General features: G+C 42.5%; 1 protein-coding gene across 1 annotated transcript in view; it reads right to left on the bottom strand.

The window, feature by feature from the left end:
- Window positions 1–25,158, bottom strand: part of LOC126253403 (parafibromin) — a 77,128-nt gene that overhangs the window by 8,210 nt on the left and 43,760 nt on the right. Inside the window, exons 7-8 of the mRNA XM_049954703.1 lie at window positions 23,308–23,426; window positions 15,672–15,901 (exon numbers count right to left, since the gene is read on the bottom strand). Of these exons, the coding sequence (XP_049810660.1) occupies window positions 15,672–15,901; window positions 23,308–23,426 (349 nt within the window). The remainder of the gene's footprint in view (window positions 1–15,671; window positions 15,902–23,307; window positions 23,427–25,158) is intronic.

Here is a 25,158-nt window from a genome sequence, read left to right as displayed (position 1 = left end):
CTTGTCCGCGGTCATTTCCGGTGCGGTTCTCCTCTTGCTACCTGCGACGGTCGTTCGCTGCAGTACGGGAAGCCAGGATCCGTTGACCTTAAGGCCTTCCTCTTTCTTGTTCAAACTGTTCGCGTGTTTTTGTATTTCTACAGCTTCTCTGAACAAGCGCGTGTGATAGTGCTTCTCTACAGCCAGAACTTCCGTGTCGGCGAATTTTATTACATGGTCGGTCTCATTCAGTGCGTGCTCTGCCACGGCCGATTTCTCCACCTGCCCCAACCTGCAATGTCGCTTATGCTCTTTGATCCTGGTGTTAATGGATCGTCCAGTCATTCCGACATAAACTTTTCCGCATGTGCATGGTATGCGGTATATTCCCGACATTGCAAGTGGGTCTCTTTTCTCCTTCGCCGGTCTAAGACACTCTTTGATCTTCCTTGTCGGTTTGAAAATCGTCTTTACGCCATGTTTGCGCAATATACGGCCGATTCTGTCCGTCACTCTGGGAATGTACGGCAGAAAGGCCGTACCCGACAATTCTTTTTCCGGTTCCTTACTTCGCCGAAGGTTGGGCTCTGTTACATTTCTAATATAATTTGTGGAGTAACCATTGCTCCTCAGGACAGTTTCCAGGTGTTGCATTTCTCGTTTGAGGTGTTGCGGCTCACATATTCATCCTGCTCTCGTTACGAGCGTACTAATCATGCCTCTTTTCTGGCTTGGGTGGTGGTTTGACAGTTTGTGCAGGTATCGGTCCTTGTGAGTCGGTTTTCGATACACGCTGTGTCCCAGATCTTCGCCGGCCCTTGTGACCAGAACATCTAGAAATGGCAGTTTCTTGTCCTTTTCTACTTCCATGGTAAATGTTATGTTGGCATGGAGGCTGTTCAAGTGTCTTAGGAAGTCACTGAGCTGTTCTTCACCATGGCTCCACACCACGAAAGTATCATCGATGTACCTGTACCACACCTTAGGTTTGCAAGTCGCCGAGTCCAGTGCCTGTGCTTCGAATTGTTCCATGAAGAAGTTGGCCACCACTGGACTGAGAGGACTACCCATGGCGACGCCTTCCAGCTGTTCGTAGAAATCGCCATTCCACGTGAAATAGCTCGTGGTGAGACATGCATGGAAGAGCTTTCTGATGTCTAGCGGAAAAATGGAGCCGATGTGCTCCAGAGCGTCTCTGAGTGGCACTTTCGTAAATAACGAAACAACATCAAAGCTGACCAGGATGTCGTTTGGTGCAAGTTTCAGTTTCTTCAGCTTCTCAATGAAATGTCCTGAGTCCTTAATGTATGTGTCGGTCTTCCCCACGTGTGGCTGGAGCAGAGAGGCCAAGTGTTTTGCCAGTTTATATGTCGGTGATCCAGGAGCGCTAACGATCGGTCTCAGTGGAACGTTGTTCTTATGGATCTTGGGTAATCCATACAGCCGAGGTGGTAGGGCTTCTGTGTTGCGCAGGTTTCTCTGTATGTCCGCCGGCAGAGAAGACGCCTTGATTAATCGATTCGTATTCCGTGTGATACGTTGCGTCGGATCTGCGCTTAGTTTTCGGTACGTCGTCGGATCTAATAGGTCTCGGATCATTTGCTCATAATCTTCGGTCTTCATTACGACGGTCGCATTCCCCTTATCGGCAGGCAGTACCAATATACTCTTGTCGGCGTTGAGATTCTTAATGGCTTGTACCTCTTCTTTCTTCAGGTTGCAAGCTGGTGCTTTTGCTCGGCGCAGTATCCTGGCTGTTTCCGTGCGTATTTCCTCTGCCCTTTCACAAGGAAGGGTACGAATGGCTGCTTCGGTGTTGGCAATGATGTCCTCCATAGGTATAGTTCTCGGGATGATAGCGAAATTCCCTCCTTTTTGAAGAACAGACACTTCCTCTTCGGTCAATTGTCGTTCAGTGAGGTTTACCACTGTGTGTGACATGTCGGGAGTCGCCTTGTCGGTGTGCTTCCGGCATCTTTCAAACTTTTTCTTCTGTCGATCGGTGCAGCGCTCGAGTTCGTTCTGCATGCTCCTGTGAGTGATGCTGTCAATCTTGTCCCAGTCGTCTCGATGCATTCTGCTACTTAGTTGATAGAAAAGGTCCAGAAGTTCCTGATCCGTTCTTGCCAAGTCTCTCCGTGTTGTATGTATTCGCTCACGAAGAAAAGCTCGTTCCATTCTGTCGTAGATACGATGTAAGCGCCTATTCACCACCGCCCAAGCACATCGTATCTACGACAGAATGGAACGAGCTTTTCTTCGTGAGCGAATACATACAACACGGAGAGACTTGGCAAGAATGGATCAGGAACTTCTGGACCTTTTCTATCAACTAAGTAGCAGAATGCATCGAGACGACTGGGACAAGATTGACAGCATCACTCACAGGAGCATGCAGAACGAACTCGAGCGCTGCACCGATCGACAGAAGAAAAAGTTTGAAAGATGCCGGAAGCACACCGACAAGGCGACTCCCGACATGTCACACACAGTGGTAAACCTCACTGAACGACAACTGACCGAAGAGGAAGTGTCTGTTCTTCAAAAAGGAGGGAATTTCGCTATCATCCCGAGAACTATACCTATGGAGGACATCATTGCCAACACCGAAGCAGCCATTCGTACCCTTCCTTGTGAAAGGGCAGAGGAAATACGCACGGAAACAGCCAGGATACTGCGCCGAGCAAAAGCACCAGCTTGCAACCTGAAGAAAGAAGAGGTACAAGCCATTAAGAATCTCAACGCCGACAAGAGTATATTGGTACTGCCTGCCGATAAGGGGAATGCGACCGTCGTAATGAAGACCGAAGATTATGAGCAAAAGATCCGAGACCTATTAGATCCTACGACGTACCGAAAACTAAGCGCAGATCCGACGCAACGTATCACACGGAATACGAATCGATTAATCAAGGCGTCTTCTCTGCCGGCGGACATACAGAGAAACCTGCGCAACACAGAAGCCCTACCACCTCGGCTGTATGGATTACCCAAGATCCATAAGAACAACGTTCCACTGAGACCGATCGTTAGCGCTCCTGGATCACCGACATATAAACTGGCAAAACACTTGGCCTCTCTGCTCCAGCCACACGTGGGGAAGACCGACACATACATTAAGGACTCAGGACATTTCATTGAGAAGCTGAAGAAACTGAAACTTGCACCAAACGACATCCTGGTCAGCTTTGATGTTGTTTCGTTATTTACGAAAGTGCCACTCAGAGACGCTCTGGAGCACATCGGCTCCATTTTTCCGCTAGACATCAGAAAGCTCTTCCATGCATGTCTCACCACGAGCTATTTCACGTGGAATGGCGATTTCTACGAACAGCTGGAAGGCGTCGCCATGGGTAGTCCTCTCAGTCCAGTGGTGGCCAACTTCTTCATGGAACAATTCGAAGCACAGGCACTGGACTCGGCGACTTGCAAACCTAAGGTGTGGTACAGGTACATCGATGATACTTTCGTGGTGTGGAGCCATGGTGAAGAACAGCTCAGTGACTTCCTAAGACACTTGAACAGCCTCCATGCCAACATAACATTTACCATGGAAGTAGAAAAGGACAAGAAACTGCCATTTCTAGATGTTCTGGTCACAAGGGCCGGCGAAGATCTGGGACACAGCGTGTATCGAAAACCGACTCACACGGACCGATACCTGCACAAACTGTCAAACCACCACCCAAGCCAGAAAAGAGGCATGATTAGTACGCTCGTAACGAGAGCAGGACGAATATGTGAGCCGCAACACCTCAAACGAGAAATGCAACACCTGGAAACTGTCCTGAGGAGCAATGGTTACTCCACAAATTATATTAGAAGTGTAACAGAGCCCAACCCTCGGCGAAGTAAGGAACCGGAAAAAGAATTGTCGGGTATGGCCTTTCTGCCATACATTCCCAGAGTGACGGACAGAATCGGCCGTATATTGCGCAAACATGGCGTAAAGACGATTTTCAAACCGACAAGGAAGATCAAAGAGTGTCTTAGACCGGCGAAGGAGAAAAGAGACCCACTTGCAATGTCGGGAATATACCGCATACCATGCACATGCGGAAAAGTTTATGTCGGAATGACTGGACGATCCATTAACACCAGGATCAAAGAGCATAAGCGACATTGCAGGTTGGGGCAGGTGGAGAAATCGGCCGTGGCAGAGCACGCACTGAATGAGACCGACCATGTAATAAAATTCGCCGACACGGAAGTTCTGGCTGTAGAGAAGCACTATCACACGCGCTTGTTCAGAGAAGCTGTAGAAATACAAAAACACGCGAACAGTTTGAACAAGAAAGAGGAAGGCCTTAAGGTCAACGGATCCTGGCTTCCCGTACTGCAGCGAACGACCGTCGCAGGTAGCAAGAGGAGAACCGCACCGGAAATGACCGCGGACAAGCCCTCGGACGTTGGCGCGCCAGGTACATATAGCCTGCGCCCGCGAGCTCGGCTCCAGTTCACCACCGGCAATGGAGGGTGAAGCTTTGACAATGCCAGCCACTCGTGCTGGCGAAACGTCAGAAAAATCATTAGATGAACGTCGGCCGAAGAACCCGAGACAGAAGCCAATAGGCAGTTTGTTAACAATAGTGTTTTGGGTTTGTTGGGGTCTGGGTTTCATGGAGTGTTGGCAGGAAGTTTTGAAGGATGTGGCAAATTGAAAAGGTCAGCTAGGCAAGGTATGGGTGCTATGAAGGGTTGATGAGAGAGTTCATTGTGGGTAGGATAGGTGGTGTTGAGTAGTGGCACTCCAAGACAGGGGTAGGATGTCAACAGGTTGGACAATTTAGGGAGGTGGTGTCTGGAATGATCTTGTAGGTGCTGTATGGCAAGGGTTTCAAGTTTGGAGATGTGGTGTATGTAGTTAGGATTGCACAGTAACAATATCTTGTGGAGGGAGGTGTGGTGTTTCTTGGATGTCATTGCCACAGATGTGTGTTCCTGCAGTACCAGATTTGTGAGGATAGGGACTGGCAAAATCTGAAAAGATGAAGGTCGTTGTAGAAGGAAGGATGCAGTACACAAAAGCCCAATATCCTGAAAGGTGTCACAAGTGCCTTCACAGATACGCACCACACCCCAAACAGATTTCCCATGCCCTATCCTCATGTATCCCTAATTCTACCATCACCCCCCAAGAATCAGCTACAAAGACACCCCCCTCCTCCTCCCCCCCCCTCGTCACTCAATATCTTCCTGGATTGGAACAACTGAACCATATCCCTTGCCAGAACTATGACTATCGTCATACCTGGAAATGAGGGACATCCTACAGATGTCTCCCCCCCCCCCCCCAACTTAAACTTAAAGCAGTATTCTGTCACCCACCACCCACCCAACCTACCCAACATGCTGGTTGATCCCATTCCATCTGCCCACAATCCCGGCATTGTGTGTCCAGCTGGTACAATGTAGGCTCACAAGTGTGTGTGTGTGTGTGTGTGTGTGTGTGTGTGTGCGCGCGCGCGCTAGCATGACTAAGGATGAGTCGGTATTGAGATCCTTTTTCAAAATGCTTTAAATGCCGTTTTTCCATTCAAAATTAGTGTTTCTGATCCACAGAAACATTCTGTTTTAATTTTTTGTTTTGTAAAGTCTTGTTTTTTGTGTTTGGTGATAAATATCTTCTCACAGTAGTTTTACTTTTGTTTCAGTTCCACTTTCCTCAATGGTTTCACCGATTCACAGAGATATTAAGTTATGGAACTCATTTAATTTTGCCACATTTGGTCTCCAAGACACTATTCATACTATTTGTTAAGTAGTCAAAGATTTTCGTGTTTGAACATTTCACTCCTTTCTGTGCCACACTAGGCTAAGCAATGGACAGTGTAAGTCGTTTCTCTGCCTAGTATTATACTAACAAATGTATGTTTATTTTTTAAATTATGCGGCTGACTTGACAACAACAAACTTACAAGGGAATACATGTACTGTGAGGCTGTGGTCACCATCACCATGGCAAAATGTTTGTAAGGTGATGTCAACAAGAGATTCTAGAATGGGCACCATGACATTCTTCCATTCACAAACCATCTTCTTCCTAAATGAAATTTTGTTCCAGAAAATCACACCATGAGATGGTAGCAAATTGAAACAGGAAACATAGCTCAACTTCCTTACATTTTCATCCTCAAAATCTGCTATTACACACAATGCAAAAGTTGCAAAGCTTACACACATCTAAGAATAGCTATAACTTATGACTTTTGAGTTAAAAAATTTTGAATGTTCCATTTCATTTATTGATTCCCCCCCTCAAGCATCACTTCTAACAGTATGGTCAGACCCTGAGCAGAACAAAAGCGCACACACTGTGTTAATATTTATATTCAGTGACAATGTCCATTGTCAGCAAAGAGAGCTGTTTCAGTTTAATGGTTATATGATGGCAGGTCATTTACAAACGACAAGAAAAAGTGCACTCAATACAGATACATGTGTTATGCATGTAGTGATTATTTCTCACTATTGAAGAAGGTGTTTCACTGTGTAGCCTCCTGGGTTTCTTAATGTGACACTGTACACTTTTTTTGTTGGATAGAATGAAAACCAGTTCCCAGTAAAATGTCTGATACCACAATATTTGAGCTTCTCTAGTAGAATGCTATAACCTGCACAATCAAATGATTTTGACAAGGAAAGGAAACTACCAATTAACAAGCATTTGAAAAAGTTAAGAGATTTCTGCCTGTTAAATGTCAGGTTAGCTTTGTAATACACATGGAGAAGCTGAATTTAGTCTTCAGATTTGAGAAAGCAAGTCCACTAGATGACACTGCTAGAACATTTTCAATACCAAGCTAGGTGTGAAATGAAAAGATGTTTTGCTGCTGGAACAGTGCCCCTCATAATATGGAGAAAATGGAATTCAAACACCTCTTTTGGACCATCCATAATGACTGTGTACAAAAGACACTGAATACATTTCAATAATCACCTTCTGTTTATTATTTAATTTTCCTCACAGCCATGCGACTGGATATTAATAAGAAGCAGTCCCATTAGCTTATATACTGCACCATTAGAGAGAAAATAGACACTGTGAACTGAAAGTGTTGTTAACATATGTGGACGTGCTCAACGACAGTAATGAGTAATTCTGTAATGAAGACCAATACCGAAACCTGAATGGTTGTTGGGTTACGCTGACAGCAGATCATACCATTGTGTTTTAGCTTCTCAACTTCACCCATGTTGTTGAACACACATTGTTGTTCAAATTTTTGCACCACAGGACTATTAACCTCAGGGACATATACAGGTCTGTGCCAAAACCAAAATTATAAATGGAATTTCAGTAAAGAACTGTTATGAAATAAATTCAATCCAATAACATGTACCCTGCATAAAAACTCAGCCACATCAATCTACTATGACAAAACTCCCAAGTTTTTTTTTTTTCTCCTCCATGTAAGACAACTACTTTCTATAATGAAAAATGACCAATTTATAATCCTTACTGAAAATTTACTAAAGATTGGGAATGGAAAACATATTTTCTATTTTTCACTATATAGGCTACTTGAGCACGCCTACATGTATGACTCAACTACTTCTCCTTAAGCATTAGTTAATTCTGATTAGTCAATGAAAGTTTGAGCCAGATTTGGAGGCATGCTCCTATAGTCCAATAGTTAAGGCTACTGCTGGCAAAACGTACAAAATCTGGTTCCTCCGGTTCCTGATAACTAAATTTTCATTGTTGTCAATTAGATCTTTCCAGGTATGTAATTGCGATGTCATGTTTTATAGACTGATGTTTGAGACACTGCTGTAAGTGGCTTTCACCAGGATGGTATATTGAACACTGGACCAGTGATGCACTGAGATCTTTACATACTGTGTTCCCATCCTGCTCCTAGAGTCAGTTTGTCAAGAATTTCACTGAACTCTATTTTGATTTGATGGCAGGAGTGATGGACTGGGGACTGTCACCCTTTACTGACAGTTTTTATTTTACCAGGTGGTTATAATTAAACTGTCCATATTTAACATGTTATAACATGAAAACTAATTACCGTACGAGTACCAAACTTGGTAGCATTAATGTCCAAAGTATACGGTGCATGATTTCTATGCGTCACGGTGCCACTGTCCAATTGCTACTGTGGCCACCATATGCCGTGATCAGTCATCGTGATTCATAGTCTCACACGTATGGCCAGTCACATGTACACTTGCTGACGTGTCAACATGAGCTTGGACAAAAGGAGCGGTGCATTATTGGTGAAGCGCTGTTATCAGAACAACTGTAATGCAGCATCTGCAATTCAAAAAATATCACCGGCTGAAAGGATTACAGAAGTGTCCTCTTTCTCCACCTGCTGTGGCATGGCTACATCATCATTGGCCCATTCTGTTTTGAACAGGTTGGCACTCAAGGACCAAAAACGTGCAGTGAGACTGGCCAGCGTTACTGTGATATGCTTCGCAAGCATGTCATACCCGTTCTATAGGAGGGAGACACATTGAATTATCAGCTGAACGTTTCCCAATGCTTGGCTGCTATGATCACCTGATCTCACTCCCTGTAATTTCTGGCTGTGGTGCTAGCTGAAGGACAGGGTTTACCAGGGGAACATTCACACATGCTGATCTGAAGCGTAGCATATCGAGATGTAGCCCAGCATACCTACAGACATGCTTTGTTCTGGTGTGCAGAACACAATCCTGTCCTTTCAGACTCTTCTGGACACTGATGGGCACCATATTAAGGCCCTTTTGTAGCAGTAATGGTACCGGTATGTAATGGTATGATGTACCGTAGAAGCAAATTAAAAGTGTTTCAGTAGAATTGATTCTGCATCCTACCTTCCAAACTTCACAGAAGCTCTTCTGCAAGCCTTGCAGAACTAGCACTCTTGGAAGAAGGTATATTGCGGAGACATGGCTTAGCCACAGCCTGGTGAATGTTTCCAGAATGAGTTTTTCACTGTGCAGAGGAGAGTGTGCTGAAATGAGCCTTCCTGGCAGATTAAAACTGTGTGCCGGACAGAGACTCGAACTTGAGACCTTTCATATCAGTGCACACTCTGCTGCAGTGCGAAAATCTCATTCTGAATTAGTTTCTATGTTATAATATGTTAAATAAGGAAGTTTAATTATAACCACCCGTTACATATTGCCAATGGCTGTAAAATGGAACAGTGACATAGAATTTTGCTGTTGCAGTTCCCGGCGACAGCCTCAAATTCAATTAAGCTATACTGTAACACAATGGTGGTGTCACCTGTAGGCAGTGTTGGGGAGATGTGAACCCGGTGGTGAGCCGAGAACGAGATAGTCTGGCAAGCACTTCTAATCTTGGCTGTAAGTTGTCGAGCTGGTAACCGGAAAGGTATGTTGCACTCGGCCTGTAAAAAGGTCTGGTCACTAGTTCATTGGACTAAGCTGAATTGCAGTTGGCATTTCCAGTTACTATTGACAGGTGTTGAAATGAGAAACCAAAAGCAGTGGATTCAATGGCAGCTTAACATCCTGGTGGGGAGTTATATTTGTATGTAGCCTACAGCAGTACCAGGAACTGTGAAATTAATGGTATTGTCTTCTAAGTTTAAAGTGTTGGCCAGCCTAAGCTATACTTCAGTGCTGTTCGCCTGCTTAGTAACTGCAGTAATGGTGTTCGAGATGTATGACTAATCCGATTATTATTTTAAATGATTCCGATACTGTGCCCACAGATGACACCATTGTTTAATCCTCGTGCAGTTTGTGTAATTAGCATCCAGTGGCAGTTGTATCTTGCATACATTGTTATAAGGATAAGTGAAATTAATTGCAATTGTCCAAGACTAGTCTATCATTTATTTATGTAAGTGAGCTAAGGCTCAGTGAGTTTATGGCCAATTACTATTAAAGTGCTTGCATAATACGGTTGGCTGGTGAGCACTAACACAGATTTCTTTTCAGATTACTTGAGCTCTGGTATAGTGTACACTGCTGTGTAGCTGTGCCAGTTGTAAGGTGAACCTTGTGGCCTACGATGAGTTCCAGTCAGTAATATCACATGGCACTTCAACAGTTGGCCAGATGTATGCTCTGTTGGCGGAATAAACAATCTGGTTGCTGGAATTTATTTCTAAATCAACTACATATTGTAACTGTCAAATTTAACTGGTGAATCTTGGTATTCTAGCACCGTCAATTCAGCTAGTAGTTGAAGTTAAGAGTCATTTACTAGATAGTGGTGCACTGTGTTTGCTTTAACTGTAAATCATTGGACTGTAATTTCTTTTAATTTAAATTCAAGCTACTATTTCATATTGCAGTTCATTCTTAATCACTCGTGTATTTGGATTGCAGTAAAGCATTTAGCTGATATGTAGCCACATTTAAATTCCATATACACTATTGGCTGTTGAAGTAAATCTTTTATAATGTTTCTGTTTTCATAATACAGAAAAACTTTATCTTGGTTTTAGTTCTTTTTTAAAATCATATCTTAATGAGTTTTACAGTTGGTAGATCAAGCTTGACTTGGAATGTGAGCAAAAGAATTGTTCCTTATTTTAGTTTATTTGTTGCTACTAATACAGGTATCAAATTGTCATTCTGCACATTATTCACCCAGACCTCGCTCCACAGTCCCATGTGGTACAACATACCAAAAGTACTTAACAGCAAAGACTAGATACATAAGTGGTTAAAAATGATAATCTAACTATATATAAAAAAAACAACAAGCAAGTTTCACCAGGCAAACAAAACTACATCACAAATAGTAAAAATTTAAATGCCTCTGTAAACCTTTGACAGGAATTTAAAAAAAAGAACAACACTATCTAACTAATTAAAGTTTGGCCCCAGCAGTGACATGATTATGTAAGCTATTTGTTGAAATGTTTACTGTAAGCACAAATCAAATATGACAGAATTTATATTTCTCTTCTATTTTTCCCATAAATACAAAATGAAACGGTAAATGTGCAATGTGCAAGCTACACTGGACATTAAAGAATGTGCCTGCATTGAAATATTACTGACAAAACTGATAAAACACAATTACAAATGTATTTCACAAGTACAAAAACACAGTTGCATCACCACAACCACCTTTACAATCACTACATCCACACATATAGGCTAGTTGAATCTGGGTGAGGATGCAGCTCTGTGCAAGTCAACTGCACAAAATATTTTGTTATATCTGTTGAGATCAAAATTTTTTAATATCACCACATCATCATCATCATCATCATCATCATCATCATCATCATCATTTAAGACTGATTATGCCTTTCAGCGTTCAGTCTGGAGCATAGCTCCCCTTATAAAATTCCTCCATGATCCCCTATTCTGTGCTAACATTGGTGCCTCTTCTGATGTTAAACCTATTACTTCAAAATCATTCTTAACCGAATCCAGGTACCTTCTCCTTGGTCTGCCCCGACTCCTCCTACCCTCTAATGCTGAAACCATGAGTCTCTTGGGTAACCTTGCTTCTCCCATGCGTGTAACATGACCCCACTATCTAAGCCTGTTCGCCCTGACTGCTACATCTATAGAGTTCATTCCCAGTTTTTCTTTGATTTCCTCATTGTGGACACCCTCCTGCCATTGTTCCCATCTACTAGTACCTGCAATCATCCTAGCTACTTTCATATCCGTAACCTCAACCTTGTTGATAAGGTAACCTGAATCCACCCAGCTTTCGCTCCCATACAACAAAGTTGGTCGAAAGATTGAACGGTGCACAGATAACTTAGTCTTGGTACTGACTTCCTTCTTGCAGAAGAGAGTAGACCATAGCTGAGCGCTCACTGCATTAGCTTTGCTACACCTCGCTTCCAGTTCTTTCACTATGATGCCATCCTGTGAGAATATGTATCCTAAGTACTTGAAACCGTCCACCTGTTCTAACTTTGTTCCTCCTATTTGGCACTCAATCCGTTTATATTTCTTTCCCACTGACATTACTTTCGTTTTGGAGATGCTAATCTTCATACCATAGTCCTTACATTTCTAATCTAGCTCTGAAATATTACTTTGCAAACTTTCAATCGAATCTGCCATCACAACTAAGTCATCCGCATATGCAAGACTGCTTATTTTGTGTTCACATATCTTAATCTCACCCAGCCAGTCTATTGTTTTCAACATATGATCCATAAATAATATGAACAACAGTGGAGACAGGTTGCAGCCTTGTCTTACCCCTGAAACTACTCTGAACCATGAACTCAATTTACCGCCAACTCTAACTGCTGCCTGACTATCCATGTAAAGACCTTTAATTGCTTGCAAAAGTATGCCTCCTATCCCATAATCTCGTAGAACAGACAATAACTTCCTCCTAGGAACCCGGTCATACGCCTTTTCTAGATCTATAAAGCATAGATACAATTCCCTGTTCCACTCATAACACTTCTCCATTATTTGCAAGCTAAAGATTTGGTCCTGACAACCTCTAAGAGGCCTAAACCCACACTGATTTTCATCCAATTGGTCCTCAACTAATACTCGCACTTCCCTTTCAACAATACCTGAGAAGATTTTACCCATAACGCTGATTAAAGAGATACCTCTGTAGTTGTTACAATCTTTTCTGTTTCCATGTTTAAAGATTGGTGTGATTAATGCTTTTGTCCAGTCTGATGGAACCTGTCCCAACTCCCAGGCCAGTTCAATTATCCTGTGTAGCCATTTAAGACCTGACATTCCACTGTATTTGATGAGTTCCGACTTAATTTCATCCATCCCAGCTGCTTTATTGCATTGCAATCTATTGACCATTTTCTCCACTTCCTCAAATGTGATCCTATTTCCATCATCATTCCTATCCCATTCTACCTCGAAATCTGAAACATTACTGATCGTATTTTCACCTACATTGAGCAACTAATCAAAATATTCCCTCCATCTGCCCAAGGCATCCACAGGATTCACCAGCAGTTTTCCTGACCTGTCCAAAATACTTGTCATTTCCTTCTTACCTCCCTTTAGAAGAATGCTAATTACACTCCAGAATGGTTTTCCAGCAGCTTGACCCATAGTCTCCAACCTGTTTCCAAAGTCTTCCCAAGATTTCTTCTTGGATGCTGCAATTATCTGTTTGGCTTTGTTTCTTTCTTTAACATAACTTTCTCTGTCTACCTGAGTTCTAGTATGTAGCCATTTTTGATAGGCCTTCTTTTTCCTTTTACAGGCTGCCTTGACTGTGTCATTCCACCAAGCTGTTTGCTTCATCCTACTTTTACACACTACTGTTCCAAGACATTCTTTAGCCCCTTCTAGTACTGCGTCCCTGTACCTTGTCCATTCCTTTTCCAATGACTGTAATTGACTACATTCAACTAACTGGTACCTTTCTGAGATCACTGTTATGTACTTGTGCCTGATTTCCTTATCCTGAAGTTTCTCCACTCTTATCCTCCTACATATGGACCTGACCTCTTGCACTTTCGGCCTCACAATCCCAATTTCACTGCAGATTAAATAATGACCAGTGTCATCAAAGAATCCCCTGAATACATGTGTGTCCCTCACAGCCTTCCTGAATTCCTGATCTGTTATTATATAGTCAATGACAGATCTGGTTTCCCTGCCTTCTCAAGTATACCGGTGAATGTTCTTATGTTTAAAAAAGGAGTTTGTGATTACTAAGCCCATACTGGCACAGAAATCCAAGAGTTGTTTCTCGATCCTGTTGGCCTCCATATCCTCTCCAAATTTACCCATAACCTTTTCATACCCTTCTGTTCGATTTCCCATCCTGGCGTTAAAATCACCCATGAGCAGAACACTGTCCTTTTCCTTTACTCTAACAACTACATCACTGAGTGCCTCATAAAGCTATCCATCTTATCTTGATCTGTCCCTTCACAATGCGAATATACTGACACAATCCTAATTTTCTTGCTAGACACTGTCAAATCTATCCACATCAGTCGTTCGTTTACATACCTTATTGCAACTACGCTGGGTTCCATTTCTTTCCTGATGTAAAGCCCTACACCCCATTGTGCTATTCCTGCTTTGACTCCTGACAGGCAGACCTTGTATTCTCCCACTTCTTCTTTCTCACCCCTTACCCGAATGTCACTAACAGCTAAAACGTCCAGCCCCATCTTACTTGCAGCCTCTGCCAGCTCTACCTTCTTCCCAGAGTAGCCCCCATTGATATTAATAGCTCCCCATCTCATTACCATTTGTTTGCCAAGTCGTATCTTAGGAGTCCCTGGTTTGTCAGTTAGAGGTGGGATTCCGTCACCTCCAAAGGTCCGAGGCATTTTGCTATGATTGTTTCCAGCATCATATTTAAAGTACCAGGGAAGCAGGTTGCTAGCCTTACTTGCCCTGAGTCCCATTGGGTTTTACCCCTAACGGCTGAGGGACTAACCGGTGGATTTGGTAGTCTTTGCCGTATGAGCACAAAGGTGACAACGACTCCGAATATGTCCGAGATGCCCAGCCTTATTCCAAAGTAACTGGTATCCCGACTGTCGGGACCCCTTACTTGGCCACTCATACGTTGCCCGTGGTTCATGAACTAGGACATGACTACAGGAACCCACACCATGAACCACTAATATCACCACTAGCCCAAAAAATTTATATCCAAATATAAATGGAACAATGAAATATTATGAAGAGGATAGACTGCTACTCACCTTATAGTGGATTGTTGAGTCGCAGACATGCACAACAAAAAGACTGCTAAACAAGTAAGCTTTTGGCTTGAAGGCCTTCCTCTGAATTATACCGCTGGCTGGATGGCTGGCTGGGTGTGGTGTCTTATTCAGAAGAAGGCCTTAGGGCTGAAAGCTTACTTGTTTAGCAGTTTTTTTGTTGTGCTTATCTGCAACTCAACATCTCCACTACATGGCGAGTAGCAGTCTACCCTTTTCATAGTATTATCATTATTCCATCCAGGATTTTCCACTGTTCAAGTATAGGAAAACTGTGACAATCAGTTACTTGCAGCTTGATGTGGCGACACTGATTCTTTGCGAGCATTTACTTGCTTGTTGAAATTGGCGTGTACACCGTACGAGACAGGAGACATGCCACAGACATTCACGAGAACTACGGGTCAGTTCCACACTTCATGCATCCAAAATGCTGTTCATAATATTGTACAGAAGGTTAGAAATGAAAATTGTGGAACTAATAGTTGAGAGTAAATTTGGTCTTAGTACATGTAAAGGCTGCTCTGATACTACACTTACTAATGAAAGCAAGGCTTGGAGAAAGAAAAATGACAGACTTTAATTGGATTTGTCAATGTAGGAAGAGGTAAGGAGGGGAAGGGAAGTACATGTCAGAACAGGATATAAATGGGAAATGAAAGAAGAGAATAAAGCCGAAGGAAACTGAGTGTGAAGGCAACAACAGATGAAGATAGGAGGGAACAGAATAAAAACTATGAAATAAAAGTGCTGCTCGAAGTGATTTCATTTAAGTAATGCAAGGAGGGAAGGGGATCACCCACTGTATAATTGAGGCATTCAGCGGTACACACACACACACACACACACACACACACACACAAGTGCTCTGCAGACTATATACTATTTTGCTGTACTTGCAAGTGAGTCTTGAACACACACACACACACACACACACACACACACACACACACACACACAATCCTAAGCAACTACACCCTCCAAGTGCTGCAGACTATATACTATTTTGCTGTACTTGCAAATGAGTCTTGTAAATGGAAAAGCAAAAATACATTGGTTCACCTTTTGAAAATATTTCAACGGGGTTACCACCCCAGGGCCAGCCCTTGAACTGCCACGAAGGCCCCATAACGAAAACTGCCACTACGCGATCCCAGTCAGCATTGGTGAGCTTTTGCGGATTGTCGATGACACGGTATGGTACAGTTGTAGCACCTTCCTTGCGACGCTGGAGAAGGACTTCGTTGTCACGTTTGGCACCCTGAAGTTTCTTCTCCTCTGTGCTCAAGTACCTGTAGCAATAACAATGAGAAATGTGTATAGATACTAACATTTCCATACTTAACAGGCAATAGGCATAATGACATGCATGTATTGTATAACACGACATACTGTATTTACCCAAGTATACGCCAATCCTGAATATAAGACTCCCCCCCCCCCCCCCCCCCCCTTTTTAAGAGACTTCTTGAGAAAAAAATTATTTTTTAACATATTCTTACCAATCAAAATTATAAACTTTTAGTGATGTGTAAGGTTTCTGCCTAAAAAGTTACCATTACTCCTAAACATAACCCATCTCAATTCAAAAATAATAGCAAAGTGCATAGCTACAACACTATTCTAAGTTAATTCTGAGTCTGGCACAGGAATGTAGTACTAAAAACACTAGTACACAGGGCGCGCAGCATCTCAGACGCAGAGGATCTGCCCCAGGAATTGGAACACCTCAAAACCGTGTTCCCAAAAAAGGGGTACTCGGAATGGCAGATTAGACTTGCTCTCCGTACCACCACCACAGCACAGCTTGTGGAGACGGATGAAGTCACGGAAGAAGAGGTAGCCACTGCCTTTATTCTGTACAATGGCGCACTATCGGGGAAAATCGTCTGTATATTACAGAAACACCGTTTAAAACCGTCTTTTGCCTGCCCAATAAAACATGGGCATTACTGGGAAGTGTGAAAGATGACCTCAGTTTGAGGAAGGCCGGCATTTCCAAATTCCCCGTGAGTGTGGGGAGACCTATATCGCACAAACAGTACGCACCATCGAAGATCGTTGCCGAGAACATCAAAGGCACACTCAACTGATATACCAAAATAAGTCAGTAGTAGCAGAGCACAGTTTGTCAGAGAAACATGAGATGGATTAAGAGCATACCAAGATCCTGGCTCAGACCTCTGGGACAGCGTTATAAGGGAGGCTATCAAAATTCGCACCAGGAAAGATCTTGTCAACCGAGATTGCAGCGACAATCTCAGCAAGGCTTGGGACCCGGCACTGAATGTAATTAAGAAGACTCTCAGCAAGAAGTACGAATTGGCGACCAGGGCGGACGTAGCAAGCACATCGACGCTACGACAGATTCCGACGCCCACGTCTTCGTGACTGCCGGCGCACAGGCGCAGACGGCGAAGAGAGCGGCCCGCAGGGGGAGGGGATTTAAATCAGCCGCCCGCCCTCAGGAGCTCAGTTTGTCAGCGCACCTGACGATGGCGACATGTCTGATCGCTGAAATATTGTGCCCGTTGGCCACTATGAACCGGCAGTATACCTGTGGAGTGTTCGAGCATTAGAAAGGCCTGTTTTCTTTTGTCCAGCAGGCAGTGACAAAATAGATGTTATCAGATCGAGAAACCACACCAGTCTTGGGTACTATTTGTATTAACAGCTTTTTCAGTATTAGACGACATTTAGATTTTCCATGTAGCAAAACGTTTGACGAACTTTGATGAGGTAATAGATTCTTTTGCAGAAAGGAAAGCACACCATGTAAAGCTGTAGCAAGATTATGAGAGAGAGAGAGAGAGAGAGAGAGAGAGAGAGAGAGAGAGAGAGAGAGAGAGAGAGAGAGGAGGGGGGGGCGGGGGGGGGGGGGGAAACCACGCTTTCCTAAGGAAATGCAATCCGAAAACAAAGGAAATAGGTTACAGTATGCTTGTTCGCCCACTGCTTGAATACTGCTCAGCAGTGTGGGATCCGTACCAGATAGGGTTGATAGAAGAGATAGAGAAGATCCAACGGAGAGCAGCGTGCTTCGTTACAGGATCATTTAGTAATCGCGAAAGCGTTACGGAGATGATAGATAAACTCCAGTGGAAGACTCTGCAAGAGAGATGCTCAGTAGCTCGGTACGGGCCTTTGTTGAAGTTTCGAGAACATACCTTCACCGAGGAGTCAAGCAGTATATTGCTCCCTCCTACGTATACCTCGCGAAGAGACCATGAGGATAAAATCAGAGAGATTAGAGCCCACACAGAGGCATACCGACAATCCTCCTTTCCACGAACAATACGAGACTGGAATAGAAGGGAGAACCGATAAGAGGTACTCAAAGTACCCTCTGCCACTCACCGTCAGGTGGCTTGCGGAGTATGGATGTAGATGTAGATCTCTTGTCTTACCTGGTTTTATGTATCCTGTATTTCATTTTATGCCACACAGAACAGAAAGTTATTAGCTAAGAGGCAATAAAGTGTCCAAATTTTCTGAAGAGTTCTTGTTCTTCCAGTTACAAATGATCCCATCCAGTATTAACTGCGAGGTTTTTTTTTTTTTTAAAGAGGGGCTTGATAAATCGGCCGACTGGGTGCAGGAGAGGCACCAGAGGACATTTTTAATTTCCGCTGTCCTGAATATAGTTTGACGGCATCCATTACAAAACATACACATTTGAATTCCACAGTGCGAAGTACAGTGACGTGCGGTAGAAGAATGCTGTGTGAAGTGGCACTGCACTTTGGCACACTTAAGACCAAATAACACTTCTTATGTTTCCTCAGACTCTTCAAAATAAGTTCATTTTGTAGCACACATCTTTCTGAAAAGTATTTTTTATTTTTTATGTCCTATCTCAAATGCTCGAGGGGGGGGGGGGGGGGGGGCACCACCATCTAGTATTGGCCCGGTTCAAAATATCATAGATCTGGGGTTATGCCCAGAGCAGTCTGAGTTATGGGGGGGGGGGGGGGGGCGGCACTCCATGTGATCTGTGTTTACATTTAGTGATTTTGCTGTTTTCTCTTTGTTTATTGCTCTCACGTCAAACGAAAAAATAAAATTAAATAAATAAATAAAAGTGATTTCTGTGGCTGGGAGCTATCAAGTGAATTAAAATACATTCACATAATTATGGAAGGCTACAATATGTTGTTAGTTCCAGATTTTATTTTATTTCCACCTTTCTGACAGTCAAGCAATAATCGCCTTGCAGAACAATGAAGTTATATTTGTTGCTTTTCTAAAGAAATTCACCTTTTATTTATATTTTCTGCTGAGGCAGCCAGTTTGTTCCAAACGAAGTGTTTAATTCCACACTATTGGCTAGTTTCAACTGTTCACTGCATTTCAAATGCACATTTTCATCTACTAGCATGTATGGCATTATGCCATAATAAAGAACCAAATATGAGATAATACAGTATTGGTACTCGAAGAAAATTTACATCCCGAAAACCACACTGAAAAGCTTAATATTAGATTGAGGCCTACTTCGTTGGGAATCTGGACATACGGATGTGCACTTTAACGCGAATTATTCATTTTAGTATGGTTCAAGAAATTCCGAGTCTCTTTGAGTATCCTCTGATGTCTTGTTTCTTTTATGACATAATGTAAGATCTTTTAATGTTTTACACATACAAACATACGTGCTTCCTACGTCTTCATAGCTGCGCAAATGCAGGGCACACTCTGGCAACTGCTGGAACAAATCTATTTGTAACAGATCTCGGGCAAATACTGCGAATTGTGGTTTGGAAAGCGTTATTTTTCAAAGTATATTTCCTTTTGCGCAAGATGAACTATGTGCGAGAATATACGATGAATTTCTTAAATCACAGAGTGTTTGACTCTCATTTCAAAATCAACTCTTTGATGACAAGCCATTTAGAAGAATTTCGAGCCCAGAAGATCAGAGATTTATGTTGGTATTAAACATTTTACTGGCACATTTGTGTGATGTGTCTTAAAGTGTAAAATGTGCAAAAAAGCTTAGTTTCTGTTGTAGCTTATTAATTTTTGTGACAAATATTATATGTGAAAAGTTTGCTTTTCCTGTAGCAACACTATGTATATTAATTTAAAGCATTAACTTTTCCTGTTTGTCTGTTTGCGCTACTTAACAGTGATGTTGATATTGGCTGACTACATTGCGTGTCCTATGCTATGAATATCCGCTGTCATCAGCTGGCAAGATCACATGACATGAGCTATGACTGGCTTACAAAAGCACATCGCAATCTCGATTTCAATGCTTCGAAAAGTAACATGCAATTTTTAGTGCAATTTGAATTTATACTTTCGTAATACAAAAATATGCAGTGTGTATGTTGCTGCACATCAAAGAACTTTCCAAAACATGGTTTTCTCCCGAGTTTCGTTTTCTAAAGTGCCGGAAAATTCTAAGCTGCTGTATAAAACCATAATCATTCAAATGATTGATAAATTTTACAGTTTCGAGGGAATGTATACTGTCATTTAACACAGAAAAAGTGTATTTTCACCCGGGAGAAAGTGTTTCCCATCCAGGAGAAAGTTTACTTTTAACCGGGAGATCCGGGAATTTTTTTTCCTTGTCCACATATACACCCCCAAACTCAGCTTGCTCTTTCCTCATGTGATCTCCTGCAAATCATGGATGAAAGGCAACATCTATATTCCATATCTGTAGATTTGTGAAAAGCATTTGACACGGTGCCCCACTGCAAACCGTTCACAAAGGTACGAGCATATGAAATGGAGTCCCAGATGTGTGAGTGGCTTAAAGACGTCTTAAGTGATAGAGCCTAGAATGCTGTTCTCAGTGACGACTGTTCATCAGAGATAAGGGTATCATTAGGAGTGGTCCAGGGGAGTGTGATATGACAGTTATTATTTTCTGTATACAAAAATGGTCTGGCGGACAGTGTGGGCAGCAATGTGCAGTTGTTTGCTGATGATGCTGTGGTGTATGGTGAGGCGTCAAGTTGAATGACTGCAGGAGGATACAAAATGAATTAGACAATATTTCTAGTTGGAACATAACAATTTCTAGTTGGTGTGATGAATGGCAGCCAGCTCAAAATGTAGAAAACTTAAGTTAATGCAGATTAGCAGGAAAAACAAATCTGTAACGTTCAGATACAGCATTAGCAGTGCCCTGTTTGACACAGCCTCATAATTTAAATATCTGAGGGTAATGCTGAAAAGTGATGTGCAATGGAATTAGCAGGTGAGGTTGTGAATCATCAAGTCTGATCTAATGGGAGAATTTTAGGAAAGTGTGGTTCATCTATAAAGGAGACTGCATACAGGATGCTAGTGCAACCTATTCTTGAGTGCTGTTTGTGTGTTTGGGATCTGCACCAGGTCGGATTAATAGAAGACATCGAAGCAATTAAGAGGCTTGCTGCTAGGTTTGTTACTGGTAGGTTCGAGCAACAACCAGATATTACAGAGATGCTTCAGGAACTCAAATGGGAATCCTTGGAGGGAAGGCGACATCCTTTTTGAGGAACACTATTGAGAAAATTTAGAGAACCAGCATTTGAAGCTGACTGCATAACAAGTCTACAACTGCCAACATACATTTTTGAAGAACCAAGAACGTAAGACAAAAGAAGTTAGGGTTCATACAGATGTATAATATGAAACACCATTTTTTCCTTACTCTATCTGCGAAGGGGAACAGGAAAGGAAATGACTAATAGTGGTACAGGGTACCCTCCGTGACGCACAGTAAGGCTGATTGTGGTATATGTATGTATATGTAGTTGTAGATATGTAATTCATCAAGTATGTAAGATGTGGAACACTGAGCATCCACCAGATAGAGAAAATGAACTGTATGAAAATTGTGGACGGAGAGATAGATTTATGACTTTTCCATTCCCATTCTTCTTTTTCGAAGTTACCACTACATTTCATACACAAAATTAAGTAAGCACTATCAAAGATATAGGTATTACACAAACTAAACACTGGAAGTGTTAAAAAATCTCCACTGTTACAATTTATGTAAATAAAAGTTTTCACAGACAATCACCACAACAAAATATACTGTGACTGGGATATCAAAAGTAGAAAAACTTATATCACAAATGTTTAGTTTTAAATATAAAAGATCAGTGTACACCATTCAGAAAGTAATTTAATTACCACAATAAAAATTAATGTAACTTTTTTTTTTCCTCCCAGTTCTCCTACCCACTAGAATCCCTGTCCCCACAGTACTGTGCCATACTTTGTGGAGCCTGAACAAAATTATGCAGACCGTTGATAAAGATGGTTGCACTATTTTGCTTTGGCTACTGTAAAGCAGCACAGGGATTGCAGTGTGTCGGACTGGAGATGTGTACCTGCAAACACACAAAAAATATGAAACTTCCTGGCAGATTAAAACTGTGTGCCCGACCGAGACTCGAACTCGGGACCTTTGCCTTTCACGGGCAAGTGCTCTACAATCTGAGCTACCGAAGCACGACTCATGCCCGGTCCTCACAGCTTTACTTCTGCCAGTATCTCGTCTCCTACCTTCCAAACTTTACAGAAGCTCTCCTGCGAACCTTGCAGAACTAGCACTCCTGAAAGAAAGGATACTGCGGAGACATGGCTTAGCCACAGCCTGGAGGATGTTTCCAGAATGAGATTTTCTCTCTGCAGCGGAGTGTGCGCTGAAATGAACTTCCTGGCAGATTAAAACTGTGTGCCCGACCGAGACTCGAACTCGGGACCTTTGCCTTTCGCGGGCAAGTGCTCTACCATCTGAGCTACCGAAGCACGACTCACGCTCGGTCCTCACAGCTTTATTTCTGCCAGTATCTCGTCTCCTACCTTGGTAGTTTGGAAGGTAGGAGACGAGATACTGGCAGAAGTAAAGCTGTGAGGACTGGGCATGAGTGTGTGAGTCGTGCTTCGGTAGCTCAGATGGTAGGGCACTTGCCCGCGAAAGGCAAATGTCCCGAGTTCGAGTCTCGGTTGGGCACACAGTTTTAATCTGCCAGGAAGTTTCATATCAGCGCACACTCCGCTGCAGAGTGAAAATCTCATTCTGGAAACATCCTCCAGGCTGTGGCTAAGCCATGCCTCCGCAGTATCCTTTCTTTCAGGAGTGCTAGTTCTGCAAGGTTCGCAGGAGAGCTTCTGTAAAGTTTGGAAGGTAGGAGACGAGATACTGGCAGAAGTAAAGCTGTGAGGACCGGGCGTGAGTCGTGCTTCGGTAGCTCAGATGGTAGAGCACTTGCCCGCGAAAGGCAAAGGTCCCGAGTTCGAGTCTCGGTCGGGCACACAGTTTTAATCTGCCAGGAAGTTTCATTTCAGCGCACACTCCGTTGCAGAGTGAAAATCTCATTCTGGAAACAAAAAATAATTACATAACTTTATTTTGTTTTGTTTTATGGAGTAGTTATTAAAACTTTGTGAATGTCCCTAGAAAATCTTTTGAGATCCGCCAGTCTAATCAGTGAGCCTACTAAAAGCTATTCATTTCATTTGAAATTTTGCGCATATTCATCGCCTTGAATTTGTATCTTCCTCAACTGCACAGTAGTTCTAGCCTTCTCTCATCATCATTACACTAAAATTTACAGTTAAAGTTGTGGAGCCCAAAAATATGTATACAGGACTGATAGATGGCACTTTATTTATAGATTGAGAAAACTTATTCTTTCATTATGTAAAAGAAAAAAAAAATCTAATATATAATACTTCTACCTACTTCAGATCTTGGAGGATGTCCTTGGCATTATACATGGTGATCAATGAAGTCGGAGACGCAGGAATGATGATAATGGGTGTTCGAGAGACCCGTTTATTGGGCTGTACTGCCAGCCGTGCCTGTTAAGTATGTTAATGACAGTCAGTTGATCAGAAATAAAGTGGAGAATAGAAGTCACAGTTTTGCTAATCAGACAATAATAATGCAGGGCAACTATAAATGATTCATTTATTTTCAAAGTTCTAAATTTTCTGAAGTATTACATGTACAAATATGACTGACACATAAATAGAATTGTAAACTTGCCAAGTTGGCATTTTCATTCTGCAAATGATCTACGAGTGTCCTTCTAATCACACGACACACATCCAAATGGCAGTCAAGTTCGTTCCATATCTTATGTAGCAATATCCCATGAATGGTCATCACAACAGCACTGATGCATTCTTGGCAGTGGGGATATGTAAACAAAAAGTGCTTAAGGTACCCCAAAAGGAAAAAGTCATGAGACATTAGGTCAGGTGACCTGGGGGAGGGCAAGGGAACAGAGCCACATCTTCTTCACCATTACACACAATCCAATGATGCAGAAGTTCACTGTTTGGGGAGCAGCAAACATCAACAGTCCAACGACTGGGTCCACCGTCTTGGTGGAAGATGAAATTCTTGGAATCAGCAGTCAGTTGTGGAACAACCACAACTGCAACATATCAAGGTAAGGGGTATCTGTCAGAGTCTTCTCACAAAAGACAAACGGCCCATACAGTTTCATCTGTGACACTGCACAGAAAAGATTAATCTTTGACAAATCTCATTTGACACAATCTCAAGTGTATTTTCAATGCCCCACATTCTCACATTGTGGAGATCAACTTTTCCAGATAAATGGAAGGTATCTTGGTCTTCGTGTCAGCTTTGAGCAGAAATTTCTCTTTCCTTGCTCTGTCACCATTTTGTCAAGCACTGCACTTGTTAACACCAACTGGAGAGCAAATGCAAACTCTTGAGTTTACAGTTCTACAGGGTGTACATAAAGTCCGAGAACACTTTCAATTACTTATTGCACAATAACTAAACATTGTACAGATGTCATACATATTGCATTTTAAAGAGAAACACTGAAAGTATTTTTTACAAACATTCCATATGTGATTCATGAGTGACCCGGCAGATGTCAATACGGTAATCGAATTCTTGTCATACCCGTCCCAGCATAGCAACGTCAACTGTGGCAGTCTCTTCCCGTATTCTCTCCCGGAGCTCTGGTACATCATGTGGTAGAGGCAGTACGTACACCAGATCTTTAATGTGTCCCCACAGAAAAAAGTCACATGGAGTGAATCGGGAAGGCCATTTCATAAAACAGCTGTCCCCTTCCGTAGCAACACCGATCCACCGATGCGGCAGCTCTGTGTTCAGGTACCGACAAACTTCCCGATGAAAAAGAGATGGAGCTTCATCCTGCTGAAAGATGAATGGAGAGTCCGTTTGCATTTGAGACATCAGCCATTGCTGAAACATGTCCAAGTAGGAATATCCGGTGACAGTGCTCTTGTTAAAGAAGAATGGTCCGTACAGTTTTCGACATGACAAGGCACAAAAAACATTTACCTTTGGGGAATCACGCTCAAATTCAATGCATTCGTGTGGATGCTTTGTACCCCAGATTCGACAGTTATGCCTGTTCACTTTCCCATTAGTGTGAAAAGTGGCTTCGTCACTAAAAATTAAGTGATGAGCGATGTCATCCCCATCCTCATTCAATTGTTGCAACTGTGAACAAAACTCAAAACGATTGTCTTTGTCATCATCATTGAGCTTCTGCACTAGCTCCAATTTGAATGGTTTCAT

Source organism: Schistocerca nitens, chromosome 4 (assembly GCF_023898315.1).
Source record: "Schistocerca nitens isolate TAMUIC-IGC-003100 chromosome 4, iqSchNite1.1, whole genome shotgun sequence".
Lineage (NCBI taxonomy): Eukaryota > Metazoa > Arthropoda > Insecta > Orthoptera > Acrididae > Schistocerca > Schistocerca nitens.
This window is presented reverse-complemented; position numbering and strand designations above follow the sequence as displayed.